Source organism: Heptranchias perlo, chromosome 22, assembly GCF_035084215.1.
Source record: "Heptranchias perlo isolate sHepPer1 chromosome 22, sHepPer1.hap1, whole genome shotgun sequence".
NCBI classification, from domain to species: domain Eukaryota; kingdom Metazoa; phylum Chordata; class Chondrichthyes; order Hexanchiformes; family Hexanchidae; genus Heptranchias; species Heptranchias perlo.
The window spans coordinates 32,661,705-32,677,899 of record NC_090346.1 but is presented as its reverse complement, the minus strand read 5'-3'; the positions used below and the strand labels follow the sequence as shown (position 1 = coordinate 32,677,899).

Genomic DNA, 16,195 nt, shown 5'->3' with positions numbered 1-16,195 from the left:
CTGTCAATCCTACCATCACTTTTGTTTTCTTGAAATTTGCTTTGAATCTGTAAGGTGGCCAGGCTTTCCACCAGCTTCTGTTCTCTCTCTTTTCACTTAATGGGCTAGACTTTGACTGTGGGAAACATAGTCTTGGTAGTCAATTAGATCTATACCTCAACTCCATTTACCTGCCTGTGTTCCACATCCCTCGATGCCCATACCAAATAAAAATCTGTTAACCTCAATCTTGAAAATTTCAGTTGACTCAGCATCCACGGCCTATTGTGGGAGCAATTTCCAAATTTCCACTACCTTTTGTATGAAAAACTACTCCCTGATTTCACTCCTAAATGGCTTGGCTCTAACTTTAAGATTATGTCTTCTTGTTCTGGATTCCCCCACCAGAGGAAATAGTTTCTCTGTATCTTGTTTTTTTATTCGTTCATGGGATGTGGGCGTCGCTGGCAGGGCCAGCATTTATTGCCCATCTCTAATTGCCCTTGAGAAGGTGGTGGTGAGCCGCCTTCTTGAACCGCTGCAGTCAGTGTGGTGAAGGTTCTCCCACAGTGCTGTTAGGTACGGAGTTCCAGGATTTTGACCCAGCGACGATGAAAGAATGGTGATATATTTCCAAGTTGGGATGGTGTGTGACTTGGAGGGGAACGTGCAGATGATTTTGTTCCCATGTTCTGCTGTCCTTGTCCTTCTAGGTGGTAGAGGTCGCGGGTTTGGGAGGTGCTGTCGAAGAAGCCTTGGCGACTTGCTGCAGTGCGTCCTATGGATAGTACACACTGCAGCCACGGTGCGCCAGTGGTGAAGGGAGTGAATGTTTAGGGTGGTGGATGGGGTGCCAATCAAGCGGACTGCTTTGTCCTGGATGGTGTCGAGCTTCTTGAGTGTTGTTGGAGCAGCACTCATCCAGGCAAGTGGAGAGTATTCCATCACATTCCTAACTTGTGCCTTGTAGATGGTGGAAAGGCTTTGGGCAGTCAGGAGGTGAGTCACTCGCCGCAGAATACCCAGCCTCTGATCTGCTCTTGTAGCCACAGTATTTATGTGGCTGGTCCAGTTAAGTTTCTGGTCAATGGTGACCCCGAGGATGTTGATGGTGGGGGATTTAGCGATGGTAATGCCATTGAATGTCAAGAGGTGGTGGTTAGACTCTCTCTTGTTGGAGATAATCATTGCCTGGCGCGAATGTTACTTGCCACTTATCAGCCCAAACCTGGATGTTGTCCAGGTATTGCTGCATGCAGGCATGGAATGCTTCATTATCTGAGGGGTTGTGAATGGAACTGAACACTGTGCAATCATCAGCGAACATCCCCATTTCTGACCTTACGATGGAGGGAAGGTCATTGATGAAGCAGCTGAAGATGGTTGGGCCTAGGACACTGCCCTGAGGAACTCCTGCAGCATTGTCCTGGGGCTGAGATGATTTGCCTCCAACAATCACTACCATCTTCCTTTGTGCTAGGTATGACTCCAGCCACTGGAGAGTTTTCCCCCTGATTCCCATTGACTTCAATTTGACTAGGGCTCCTTGGTGCCACACTCGGTCAAATGCTGCCTTGTGTCAAGGGCAGTCACTCTCACCTCATCTCACCTCTGGAATTCAGCTCTTTTGTCCATGTTTGGACCAAGGCTATAATGAGGTCTGGAGCCGAGTGGTCCTGGCGGAACCCAAACTGAGCATTGGTGAGCAGGTTACTGGTAAGTGCCGCATGATAGCACTATTGATGACTCCTTTCATCACTTCACTGATGATTGAGAGTAGACAGATGGGGCGGTAATTGACCAGAATGGATTTGTCCTGCTTTTTGTGGACAAGACATACCTGGGCAATTTTCCACATTGTCGGGTAGATGCTAGTGTTGTAGCTGTACTGGAACAGTTTGGCTGGAGGCGCGGCTTGTTCTGGAGAACAAGTCTTCAGCACTACAGCCGGGATGTTGTCGGGGCCCATAGCCTCTGTTGTATCCAGTGCACTCAGCTGTTTCTTGATATCACGCGGAGTGAATTGAATTGGATGAAGACTGGCTTCTGTGATGGTGGGGATATCGGGAGGAGGCCGAGATGGATCATCTACTCAGCACTTCTGGCTGAAGATGGTTGCAAACGCTTCAGCCTTGTCTTTTGCATTCACTTATTGGACTCTGCCATCATTGAGGATGGGGATGTTCACAGAGCCTCCTCCTCCCGTTAGTTGTTTAATTGTCCACCACCATTCACTGCTCAATGTGGCAGGACTGCAGAGCTTTGATCTGATCCGGTGGTTGTGGAACCGCTTAGGTCTGTCTATAGCATGTTGCTTCCGCTGTTCAGCCTGCATGTAGTCCTGTGTTGTAGCTTCACTGGGTTGGCACTTCATTTTTAGGTATGCCTGGTGCTGCTCCTGGCATGCTGTTTTACACTCCTCCTTGAACCAGGGTTGATCCCCTGGCTTGTTGGTAATGGTAGAGTGAGGAATATGCCAGGCCATGAGATTACAGATTGTGCTGGAATACAATTCTGCTGCTGCTGATGGCCCACAGAGCCTTATGGATGCCCAGTTTTTAGCTGCTAGCTCTGTTCTGAATCTATCCCATTTAGCACACTGGTAGTGCCACACGTTGGACGGTGTCCTCAGTGTGAAGATGGGACTTGGTCTCCACAAGGACTGTGCGGTGGTCACTCCTACCAATACTGTCATGGGCAGATGCATCTGTGACAGGTAGATTGGTGAGGACGAGGTCAAGTAGATTTTTCCCTCGTGTTGGTTTGCTCACCACCAGCCGTAGGCCCAGTCTGGCAGCTGTGTCCTTCAGGACTCAGCCAACTCGGTCAGTTGTGGTGTTACCGAGCCACTCTTTGAAGCCACATCGAAGTTCCCCACCTAGAGTAGATTCTGTTCCATCTCTACCCAATTGAATCCCTTAATCATTTTAATTAGATCACACCTCAACCATCGAAACTCAAGGGAATATACGACAAGTTTATACAACCTGTCTCCATAATTTAACTCCCGGTATCATTCTGGTGAATCTGCACTGTATCGCTTCCAAGGTCAAAATGCTCACAACTGAACGCTTCAACTGACCCCAAATGGGGTCTGACCAAGACTCTATACAACTGAAGCATAACTTCCTCACCTTTGAATTCCAATCCCCTTAAAATAAAGGCCAACATTCCAGTAGCCTTTTTGATTGCTTTTTGTACCTGTGCACTAGCTTTTAGTGATTTGTGTACACGGATACCTAAATCCTTTGCTCCTCCACAGCTCCTAGTCTCTCACCATTAAGAAAATATTTTGACTTTCTCAGATCAAAAGTGGATGACCTCACATTGAACTACTGCCATCATTTTGGCCACTCACTTAGTCTGTCTATGTCCCGATGTAACTTTCTCTTCCCATCCACATAACATACTGTGCCTCCTTAGGTTAGTGGAGCATGCCCTCCATCCATCCAATAGTCCCGATGAGAGGCCCGGTCCATATTTTTTTCTATTCATTCATGGGATTTGGGCGTCGCTGGCAAGGCCAGCATTTATTGCTCATCCCTAATTTCCCTTGAGAAGGTGGTGGTGAGCTGCCTTCTTGAACCACTGCAGTCCGTGTGGTGAAGGTTTTCCCACAGTGCTCTTAAGTAGGGAGTTCCAGGATTTTGACCCAGCGACGATGAAGGAATGGCGATATATTTCCAAGTCAGGATGTGTGAGACTTGGAAGGGAACGTGCAGGTGGTGGTGTTCCCATGCACCTGCTGCCCTTGTTCTTCCAGGCGGTAGAGGTCACGGGTTTGGGAGGTGCTGTCAAAGAAGCCTTGGCGAGTTGCTGCAGTGCATCTTGTAGATGGTACAGACTGCAGCCACGGTGCGCCGGTGGTGGAGGGAGTGAATGTTTAAGGTGGTGAATGGGGTGCCAATCAAGTGGGCTGCTTTGTCCTGGATGGTGTCGAGCTTCTTGAGTGTTGTTGGGGCTGCACTCATCCAGGCAAGTGGAGAGTATTCCATCACATTCCTGACTTGTGCCTTGTAGATGGTAGAAAGGCTTTGGGGAGTCAGGAGGCAAGTCACTTGCCACAGAATACCCAGCCTCTGACCTGCTCTTGTAACCACAGTGTTTATGTGGCTGGTCCAGTTAAGTTTCTGGTGAGTGGTGACCCCCAGCATGTTGATGGTGGGACTCGGCGCTGGTAATGCCATTGAATGTCAAAGGGAGGTGGTTAGACTCTCTCTTGTTAGACATGGTCATTGCCTGGCACGAATGTTTCTTACCACTTATCAGCCCAAGCCTGGATGTTGTCCAGGACTTGCTGCACGCGAGCATTATTGAGGGCTGGCGGGCTGCGAGTGGAAAACTAGCGCCCCAGGGGAGTGTACCGCAACACTAGGCAGCCCAGCTGTCCCTGGACCAAAAGAAAGTGGGTCGGGGGGTGGGGGGAATCTGGTGTAGTAGCAGCCAGATTGTTTTTACGAAGCCCAACTCCTCCCAACCCCACAAAAATAAATTAAAACTTACCTGCTGGCCTCCTTAAGCTAGATCGCCAGCTGCTACTGAGCAGAGCATGCACTGCGTATGTACCACCCTATACAGTCCTAAAATGTGTACACCGTAGCACCCCAATTTGCATTTAAATGGGCCTATCGCCTGATTTAAGTCATTCCCCACTATTTTCAGGGTGCTACCACGTCATTTTCAGTGGGTGGGAGGCCTCAAATTCTTCCCCAATGAGTTGGCACAGGTTATTAAACTTTCTATTTCCAGCTTGTATCCCTTCTTGAAAGCTTTTTGAGGACTGTTCTCATGATCATCTTGGAATATCTTAATTGTGGGGAAATTGAGACTTTGATTTCAGGAAGGCATTTGATACTATCTCACATAACAAAGACTGATTTACAAAGTGTATGCCCAATGGAAATATGGCAGTGTTGGGCTGGATTAATGCCAGTAGAGACCCAATGCACTTAAGGGATATATTGTCCAAGGGGTCCAAATTTGCAAATGACACCAAAGTGCAGTGGCCACTTTCTGTGGGAGGATGAGGAGAAATTGAGAGTAGTCTTTTATGATTTTCTCAGTTATGGAGAGTTTAAGATTCAGAAAAGTTATTTTGGTAGGCACAGGATTCAAGGACTGTTGGATACAGTTTAAAGTTAGGGATGTCTTATGAATTGGATCCGCCACAGAAAACTACGCTTGTAACAAGAGTTCTGCAGCTCTTTGACTACTTGCACGGTACAAATCTGGGTGGTAACCATGAAACCCCCTTATGACCTGAACCAGATATGTCTTTTTCATGTATTTCTTTAATCTCTCTAAATGCAGACTGAGCTAACACCAGAGGTGGTGAAGCCTGATTCAAATCATTGTTGCTTCATTCCACAGTAGAACTTGTAGTTATTAATTTGCTTAGTTAAATTGGTACAATGTATTCAAATAATAGTACAAAGCAAGAACAGTCCGTGATTTCCCAGTTTGGTGGGTCACCTTACTTGCGGTTTTCTAACTAATACTCTGAACATTTGTCACCTCGTCGCTCCAGTGAAGGATCTTAATAGCTTTTCCCTGAAAAAAGAACGTCCTTGCAGCCTCTCCTGGCCTGGAAGTGAGGATGGTCAGTTTACTCCTGACTGTTGGGACCATAAGCTAGCAGTAGAGCTGCCAAGCTGCTGTGGGAGATATGAATGTATATTGAAAAGTATTTTAACAAGCCCATTGTCTGAGGCTATCTATTTAAAGGCTTCATCTGGTTTCTGATACACATCCCAGTATAGGGCTCTCCTGTGAAACAAAGCCCATTGAAGCAAGCTTCAGCTCAGATTCATATCTACTTCCTTTATGGTGGAAAAAGTCAAAATATCTAGAAATGGAAGGGTCAAAAGAACAGTTGAAATTCAGGTAACATCTTTTAGTATGAGGATATCTTTAGAATAGAGGATCATTGCAGACTTCTTTTTAAAAAAAAACTGGATGAATGCAGATTAGGGAATGGACTACAGGTAAGGTAGGCTAAAATGTTAGGGTGTAGATATTTAATTGGGGGGGGGGGGGGGAGGAGGAGAAGAAGATGTACCTTGTCAGATTTCTCTTCTGTATTATCCTTAATCCTCATATTTTCACAGTTGTACTCAGCCAAAGAGAGTCTCAAGGAGGCTCATCAGCTTGGCTCAGTAGTAGTACTCTCAACTGAGGCAGAAGGTTCTGGATTCAAGCCCCACTCCTGGATTTGAGTATTGACAGGTGCTGCATTGCGAGAGATGCCACCTTTCAGATGAGACTTCAAGCTGAATCCCCAACTACCTGTTCAGGTGGATATAAAAGATCCCACGATTCAGAGAGAGACAGGATAGTTTACGTGGCCACCAGTTGTCCTTCAATCAGCACCATCAAAACAGATTAACTGATCATTTATTTCATTGCTGGTTGTGGCACCTTACTGTTTGCAAACTGGCTGGTACATAACAGTGGCTACACTTTTAAAAAGTAACTGACTCTTTGGGATTTCCTAAGGACATGAAAGGCACTAAATAAATGAGTTCTTTATGTTGTATTTGGAGAAGCCCATTTGTTCCATTACCTCTCACAGCAGTCTGAGTTGAAGATTTTTTCACAATCTGTCAATCAAGCAACGATATAAATCGGTCATTAAATTCTGATGCAGGATGACTTCTAGCAGAATCTCAAAAACCATACTATCTAGTCTAAAACTGGATAGGTGGCAAACTTATTTAAAATATTACCAAATAATCCTTTTTCCAAAGGTAGCATAGCTACAACTCTTGGCTTGGGACCTTACTCTTGTAATATCCTGTAAACTGCCCCAAAATCTTTGGGAACACAGCTTTATAAATATCCCTTCTTTGCAGGGAATGTTTAGAACAGCTGACTGAACAATGAATGTACTGATGACCAACCAAACAAAACTCCCACTCCTTTCCTTCTCCCAACACAAATTTGCTTCCCAGATTGGGTGGAATTGCTCTTATCTTTTGAATAAAGGTATCCTCCATATATTGTGAATAGATTTGAATTTTAGTCGCATGTACCAATCACAAGCAGGTCTGTATCGTTTTGAGCTTGACCCATGAACTTCCTGTCTGCAATCTTATTAAAATTACTAAAACATCTGTGATGCTATCCCAATTATGCTTGAATAATTGTTGAATTTACAGTTATTTTCCTCAAGGAAAAATAAAATCAATTTATTGTATACACAGGATTGGTCCCGTGTCAGAAGAATCAGGTCTCCAAACAGCTAGACTATTCCATCATGCATTCAATACATCACCACAATACCCGGTTTCTCAAAAAACGCAAACACTTAAGTGGTTTCTTCAATTGAAAAGACCGTTGGCCACATTTGTGGCACATGACTTCTTTATTCAACATAACAGGAATCAGTAATGAGATCCCCATTAGTCTAGTACCATTTTTTTTAAAAACTTGTATTTACATAGCACCTTATCACATCGCAGAAATGTCACAAAGCACTTCACAATGAATTATTTTGAAGTGCCGTGACCACTGTTGTAAGGGAACATTGCAGCCATGTTTTGCATATTAAGATCCCACAAACAGCAATGAGATGAACAACTAGATGGTCTGTTTTTGAGGGAGGAACACTGGATAACTCCCTGCTCTTCAACAACTAGTACTATTTGATAATGTCCACTTGAACCAGACAAGTCCTGGTTTTACATTTCAACCAAAGGATGGCACCTCAGACAATGCAGCACTGCACTGAAGTGTCAGCCTACTTTAAGAACTGAAATCCTGAAGTGGCACTTGAACCCACGTCAGGTTGAGGTTAGAGTGCTATCAACTAAACTATGCTGACATATTATGGTACAGAATTGTGTGTTAACAGCAGGATGCATTTGCCAACTGCACCTGTCCATTTCTAGGACAATGAGTCCTATTTTTACAGGACATTACAAACTGCTTGCTTTTCTCTACATAGCAGGAAGTCCTTTTCATTCCATATAGCACTGCTGGCATTTAAAAAAATAGACAGACAATCAGTAGAGAGCCAGTTAGAATTATAGAATTGAAAGTTTCTGGGCTAGGTACAACATTTTAAGACCACATCACTATCCTCACAAGAAAAAAAATATTTTTTAAAGCACAAGTCTCACTAACTTTCCTTTAAGTTAAGGCTGAAAGGAGTAGAGTATGGCATGACAAGCCTCCATGTATGCTACCCATGGACAAGGGATGGATGCTTTAATTCAGAAAACAGTAGAATTGAGGTCGCAATGATTGAAAATTTGATTGAAAACAGTTTCATGAAAAATGAAATCAGGATGGTCCACCTTAATCAGGTTAAAAGAGAAAGGAGCTAACAAAGACTGTATATAAAGTGGTATGAATAAAGATCACCTAACTACAAATAGCATCTTATGACCTGAATTTTTCTATGGAGTGTAAAAAAATCTTGAATTGCAATCTGATCCAAATAAAGTTATACTTGTGAAATACTGAACTTTTGGGAGGGGGAAAATACGACTGAAATTCTAAGAGCATTCTAACTGGTATCAAGAGCATAGTCTTTTGGTTGTGGTTAACCTTCATAGACTTTCTCTCTTCCTACCACTTTTGTTTTTGGAGGCACAGGAAAAGAGAAAATAGTGCTGATGCCAGGAACACTGTGAATGTAATAAATTTATTGGAAAATACGGTCCTGGATGTAAATTTGTAGCCGTACAATATTTTATCATTTTAATTAGTTGACTTTTTATAAACAATGCGCATATTACAAACAGGATTCATATCCAAGTACAAATATCTAATGCACCATTTCCCATTCAATTTTCTCCAAAAAGAACAAAAATATAGCACCTTCCACAACCCCAGGATATCTTTAAGTGCTTTACAGCCAATGAAGTACTTTTGAAGTGTAGTCACTGTTCCAGGTCCCAATAAATGCATAATCTTTATCTAACAATTCTTGGTAAATTAATTGTACATTTATCAGGATGGAATTATATTGAAGAGGTTACAGGTAGCTCATTAGCTCCAGAATGAGAAGACTGAATGCTCATTCCAAAAGGTCAGCGTTAAGATTTCAAATGTCAGATGGAAATTATATTACTTGTACTCATCTATTTTGCACAGTCATGGCCACACGTGGCATGGGAGTCCCTTAGTGGTAGAGGGATGAAAACGTCAGTAGTGAACGTTAGTAAATAGAGTCAGCAGGATGAACTGACAGTTGACAGAGTAAAATTATATGCTGGAGAAATCCGAGCAAGGCCTGGTCCATTACAGCCTTTCCAGTGGAGGACAGTTTCACGATGGGGACTGGAAACAAGATTTTTTTTTTTAAAGCAGAGGGAAAAGAGACTAATTCTCTCAAAATATAATTTTTAAAAAGTACTGTTGACATTTAATTTACCTAAAAGCTGTAGCATAGATGCAATAATGAAATCTGCAATCAAAATGAAATGGCATACATGTATGATTTCATGCTATTTGCATTAATCTGTATAATACTAAGGAATGATTTACTTCACAAAATGAAGCTAAACCATTTTTTGTGAAAATTTAAAAGTACCACACACCATACACCTCCACCAAAGGACATTCTTTATTACTTTTGCCAGCTAAATGTAAAATACAGCTAAGAATCTACATTGCTAAAAATAAGTCTGGTACAATAAGGGTGAGTGTGTACTGTAATATACGAAAGGAACTTCAATCTTCTTCATTTTGTGTTTTATAATGTCCAAAGCAATTTCCCCAAAGCATTTATGAAAATGATGAAATTACAAACCTACAGAACACAGCAGTGATCATTGGTTGGGGGGTGAGGGGGGGGGGGAAGCAGGGGGAGAGGGAGAAGAACGAGCACAAAGTGAGAGCGAAAGAAAAAGCGAGAACACAATGGGGTGAAGTTATGTGATCTTAAAAAGGGCAGATGTTCTCAAAACATCTCTGCAAGCAATGCTGACTTTGGATTGCTGAGAAAGATCAGAACAAAAGGAAAGCACAAGTGAAAGTAAGCAAGAAAAGATGGGAGATCAATTAAAAAAACACTTATTTGGTCATGGTGTGTCACTTTCAAATACATTTTTGAGGATTTATTCAGAGTTTTATTCATACAAATGTCAAAAACTGCATGATGAAGTTACACAAAAATATCCATGACCTTTTATTTCCAAGTAACAAAACAGGAAGAAAAAAAGCACTTTAAAGTGTATGCATGGAAACACCTAACCCTTTAGTTTACCATTAATCTGTCAATGCTTTCATGTAGAGTCTTCCAGATTGTGTACCTTGCAAAATGTTTACATTAAAATGGTTGATGACTACTACTGAATTTCAATCACAGTAAACAGAATTACAGGCATCTGAGAAGCACTTTGCTAAACTAGCATACACCTATAAGAGAAAGCTAACAAAAAGATCAGGGTGGTGTCATCTTCCTCACACAAGTTCCATGTAGTATATCCAATCTTATTTTTTGGGCTGTTTCTGGAGTCCATAATTTCTCCCAGCCTTGGTTTTCTTACTGGATGGCCATCTTCAAGGGCAAATCAGCCAGTGAAGTCGTTATCCAACTGGAATCGCGTGTCTGGGGATTGCAGAAATAGATTTCTTTCTTTAAGGCCCCAGTTTTCTAAATTACCTTTCAGCAGGGTTTAGTACTTTGTGACTTGAAATGTTCACTGGGCAGATGGCATTTAGGTTTTCAAATCACTCTGTACTCTGTAGGATAGCAATCGTTTCTGCACCTACACCCTCGATACTTCTGCAGTTCTTGTATGACAGAAAGACAATCGTGTAATTCAGACTGGGCGCTATGGCCCTTGACCTTGGGGTGCAGACCATTGTATTAAGCATATCCCTGAGTGCAGCCTTCTGACTAATCACTCCGAATGCACGGGGATTCCTAGATTACCTCAGATTAAGCCCCAGAATGCATCAACACCTGCCATGGTGCGGCTATAGTTGCCTGTGGCCGAGTTGATTCTGGTGGATGCCTGACCTCATTGAACCAGAGAGATCCACTGTATTCCAGTTCATACCCACGCCGTCCAACCTTCATACAGTTGTGCCAAGTTATCTAGATTAGTAGCTTCTTTAATCACGTAATCAACCTAGAAGGAGTGGAAAAAATGTAATTGCTTCTTTATTAATACATTGACTTTATTAGAATATATTATGGGTTATAGTCCAACATAATTGTAGATGAGACAAAATTGAAGTCATTTGCTCCAGAACAAATCCAAACTGATTCCTGATAAGTTAGTAGCTATAATTCTCTTAGGAGTATTTAAAAAAGGTGCATTTGATTCCTTGGCCCAGCAAATTTTCAACATAATATCTTAAAGTTATGAGATCTGCATGGCTGTAGTATAGCAAATAAATGCTAAAATGTATATTTTTAATTAATACAAAGTTTAATTTTACATCAGTTATCAATGAAACTGCTTTTTGTCCTCATCTGCTCTCCCTTAATTTTCCCTCTTCTCCTGAAAGTAGTAAATCATGGTGGGGTATGTTTCCTTATATCCAAAGCTCTGGTACCCAAAGAATCTTCACCTAAGCTTAGACAACAAGCACTGGTTTCTTATTCACTATGGAAGGCACTGGAGTAGAGTTCAATCCTGACTTCACTTGACACCCCTACATGTGGGGCTTGCCAGCAAGAATCATTGGATAACAATCAAGAGTGGTTGATTACAACCCTCCCTATCCCAGAAGTGGTGAGGCTAACTAGCACCCCTGCTGCCACCCCACCTGAGATGAGTTAATTCAAAGAGCAGGTGGTGATCCTTCGACCTTTCTGGAGTGTATAGCTCAGTACCGCACCAAGCATTTGTCCAATAGGTTATTGACAGCCATTACTGACTAGAATGAGAACCAAATCATCGATATTGTTCTGCTGTTCTGAATGGGAGGGAGTTAATGTTCCAATTACATCAAGGATTTGATTATTAAACTGTGTGTCACCAGTTTTAATAAACACATACAAGTACACAATCTAATGTGATGTTACAATCAGGCACATAGAACTATTGAAAATACTTCAATATAAATTGACGAATCAAGAAATGAACAGGGAATTAACTAACATTTACAGTGTGGTGAATAAGATTGACTAATTAGTCAATTAAAAGGTGTTCACCAAATTGTCACATGATCCTAAATGAGAAGTTACTTCATTTTGCATTCTCCACATTGTAGAATGTGGCATAGCTTGATAGTAACTTAAGAAATCCATGTGCTATGTTTGCCTTACCTTTTCTGAATAATGCAGATGAATTTTGTGAACCAAGGCAAATATGTCAAGTCACAGCATTATGCTTAGGTAGTAAGCATTTTGTACAATAATTGTGAGCATCAGACATCATAAACAGAGTATTGTAATTTGCATAGTATTTAAAACATTTGGTAGATATCAGTGGAGATATGCTGACCCAATTATGAAGGCATTTTGTTTTGCAATGGTAATGCTGAAAGGAGTACCGTTTGAGCATAGCAGATACAGCATACTCTGATGAGTGTAAATTTCCAATTTGTGCATTCACCCACAGTATATTAAAGTTAATTTGGTTTTTCCTGCTTTATTTGTTCTCTATGTGGCCACATATGGAGCATAGCATTGATCATTGTTATCATATGAGCTACACAGCATAGAATTTCTTTCTTTTGTCATTCTTAAAGGACAGAAGTAGGGTATTTTCAAGAGGTTCATCACCCAACGCCAACTTGGGCCCTTGGGTGTGCTGAAGAAGTAAACAAAAAAGAGAAGTTGGTTTAAGAAACAGAATAATTGAATGTCTAATCTAACTACTGCTGTAGAAAGACTTTGTCCCAAACTTTGTTGATGTCAGACTTGACACAAGGTGCGAATATCTTGCGCTGAGGGAAAAAAAACAATGCAATGAACGTATCCTGGGGTTTTATGCAATGTAGGAGTATGAGATCACGTGCAACATGTGCTACCTGCAATATTATGTTGACATTTTCATTTGCAGCCTTGGGCTCTGGGGAAACCATGCTTTATCAAGCTAAGCTATACTCCACAGTGTGTGGAGGATGAGGATTGAAGAAGCATTTATTAGATGTGATACCATGAAGAGCATATTGCCTGGCCTAGAGGTCACTGCACAAAGAAATTTAGAATTTGTTTGCTACTGATAGCAGAGGTAGTATTGCATGTCAAACTTAGTATCAGATTTCAGTTTGAATTGATTTAAGCCATACTCTGAAGGTGTATGCAGAAGAGGCTGCTGCATTGATTGTTAAACTATTGCTGTTTCAATAAACTGATTTAGCCTTGCCCAATCATGCGTTCCATCCAAATCTATAAACAAGAATGTGTCCTGGTTGTGCACTGAAAGCGATAAGGCTACACCAGTCACTCACCTTCCTATCTTACTGGTGTAGCTACATAGATTCCTTATCAGAGGTACAGGGTTCTTTTCTTTGTATTGGCTAACTTATTATTCTGCATTTGGATAAAGAATACCACAGGGGCAAGTTTGTGTCTAGCGACACTCTGCAGCTTGCCCACACCAGGTGGGGGAGTAGACATCTGTCTGGAAGTCTCCCACAAATCCAAACTATGCACTTTCAGGGAGATGAGGATGGATAAACTTTGAATGGTCTCATTTGAAGATAGTGTTCAAGAAGAGGTCTTGCTCATCACAGGGACAGACTTGTATACCCATCAACCCTTTGCTCAACTTGTAAAATGCTCTCAGTTGACAGACTGGTTTATGTCCAATTGGTGTTTTCTTCCCTCTGTACAAGATTCCTGGTCTAGCTGTTCTTCAGCTTTGAATGAATAATTTTGATGAGAATTGATGAAATCCAGAAGTAGTGAATATATTGACCGAGAACAATCACGCTGCAGTATTGGACAGGGCAGAAGAAAAACTGTAGCACCACTATAGCACACATCCAAAAACAAAGCTTTGTTTCTGCAGCAATATTAATCTGCATTATTAGGCACTTCTCTTAATTTCTTTTAACTATACAAAAGTTTGAAGTCTGTACTATTATAATGATGATGATGATCTTAAGAATTTTACCATTAGCGCTTCTAGATCCATTCTCTCCATTTCCCATAGTTTTGACTTCTGTCAATGGCATTTGAGCCAAGTGCCAAGATGTTCACGTGCATCAATTTTCCCTCTAAGGGGAAACACCTGGCTTCTAGCTGGCAATATCTACCCCCCCCCCCAAAGCAGAGCTGAAATTAGGAACTCATCAAATAGGAGCCCCAGGTTCGAACATAAGTCATACAACTTCGTAGATCTCAATGGAACACAAATGTGCTTGTGCCACCACAACATCTTTTGTGACTGAAAGTGTGGTGTGTTAACACTTACTAACCTCTCCGCTGCATTCAATAGTCATTCAAGCTTTCTTTCTCCAGTGCCTCTGCTCCACAGTACTGCCCTCGGTGCCACACTAATCTGTGCTAATGCAGCCAGCACATCCTCCAGCAATGGCTTCTCCTCCCACCCCTACATGGTCACCTCCAGAGTAGCTTGAAATTCCACTCCTACATCCTCCTTTTCTCATTTACATGTTGCTCCTCAGTGGCATCATCCATCGACACAGGGTTAGTTTCCATTCTGTATGCTTATGACATCCAGCTCTATCTTTACACCATCATCTCAGTTTACCAGATTGCCTGACAAACATCATGCCTTAGGTCAGCCAGAGCTTTCTCCAACTAAACATTGGAAAGATGGAAGCCACACTTGTCTCCCATCAAAAATTTCATACCCTTGTCACCGATGCTACTTCCCACCCTGGCTCCTCACTGGGGCTCAACCAGATGGTGCTTAGTGTCTTGCTTGCCCCAGAGTTGAGCTTCAAATCTAGTCAGTCAAGACTACTAACTTCCCCTTTCACAACATCACCAGCTTCCATCCTTATATCACTCCCACCACTTAAACTCTTAGCCACGTCTTTGTTACCTCGCAATGCCCTTTTTGCCAACCTCCTGACCATCACTCTTCAAAAACTCTTAACTCATTCAAAACTTCACTGCTTGCATCCTGTCCCACTCTAAGTACTACCTACCCAACATCCTATCCCTAACAATCTCCATTGAATCCTTGTCCTTAATCTCATTTACAAATCTCTCCACAGCCTTAAAACATTCTACTTCTGCAACCTCACGTCCCAGTCTGTGACATTCAGTCATCTGCCTTTGGCCTCCTATACCCCTCCTCTCTTCCATTGATGGCAGAGCCAACAGCTGAAATGGCGCTGCTCTCTGGAACACTTCTCCTCCTCCCCCCCCCCCCCCCCCCCAATCACCCGTGCCTCTCTTTCCACCATGAAAAACTTCCTTTAAATCTATCTCTTGAACTAAGCTTTGGGTCACAACTCTTAAATCTTCCACTACTGTTTGGCATCTATTTCTCTTGTAAAGCATCTTAGGCAGTTTTCTATTTTAAAAGCAGTATATAAGCAAAAGCACAGTTGCTGTATTTTGGGTTTTCCATTAAATGCACAGATTATTAGAAAACAAGTGTGCCATGACAATGTTGTACCTGTTCAGCAACAGTCATTCTCCTGTTGGGATCCACATCTCTGCCTTCCAACTTGGCCTTCACTCTTTTCCACACACTAACAGCATAGGAATTCCGCTCCTGAACAGCTAAAAATAAAAAAAAGATAACAACTGTGCCTTTCATATTTCATAAAATTAGACCTCATTTTAGCAAGTACAACTGAGATTAAAGGCAATTGACAAAAAGAAAGCACAAAATAAAAATACATTCTAAATATTTTAAGTGGAGTCACTTATGTATTCAAACACAGCAACCAATTTGCGGATGGCTAGGTTGTACAAACAGTAACGAGATAAATGACCACTTAATCTGTTTTGACCAATAGAATTCCCCATTCTTCCAAAAGGTGGAACTCCCCCTTTCTTTGAATAGTGCCACAGAACCATTTATATCCACCCGAACAGTAACATCTCATCCAAAAGTTGCCACCTCTGACAATGCTGCAGTCCCTCAGTACTGCAACGAAATGTCAACCTACATTACGTGCTCAAGTCCTGCAGAGGGGCTTGAACCAGTGACCTCCTGACTCATGAGCGCATCACAGAGCCAACCCCTTTAATTTACATACCATGAAGAAATACATCAGATTTGTGGTCAATCATGTAAATGCAATCAATAACGCTGGTCAAATATTAGTCTGTGCTAAATTAGGGTCAGAGTGATAAACTGCCCAATTCATAAGTACTAGG

At 41.9% G+C, this 16,195-nt stretch overlaps 2 protein-coding genes and 1 long non-coding RNA gene across 6 annotated transcripts in view; 1 reads left to right on the top strand and 2 right to left on the bottom strand.

The window, feature by feature from the left end:
• The window catches only part of LOC137340632 (uncharacterized), a 74,422-nt gene that overhangs the window by 6,543 nt on the left and 51,684 nt on the right, over positions 1-16,195 (top strand). The gene's annotated exons all lie outside the window — the stretch shown is intronic.
• The window catches only part of rps15a (ribosomal protein S15a), a 130,489-nt gene that overhangs the window by 89,870 nt on the left and 24,424 nt on the right, over positions 1-16,195 (bottom strand). The gene's annotated exons all lie outside the window — the stretch shown is intronic.
• The window catches only part of smg1 (SMG1 nonsense mediated mRNA decay associated PI3K related kinase), a 134,471-nt gene continuing 127,808 nt past the window's right edge, over positions 9,533-16,195 (bottom strand). For both annotated transcript variants that reach the window (XM_068003214.1, XM_068003215.1), the window contains exons 62-63: positions 15,486-15,592; positions 9,533-11,063 (exon numbers count right to left, since the gene is read on the bottom strand). In XM_068003214.1, coding sequence (XP_067859315.1) covers positions 10,986-11,063; positions 15,486-15,592 — 185 coding nt within the window. In that variant the 3' untranslated portion in view covers positions 9,533-10,985. The remainder of the gene's footprint in view (positions 11,064-15,485; positions 15,593-16,195) is intronic.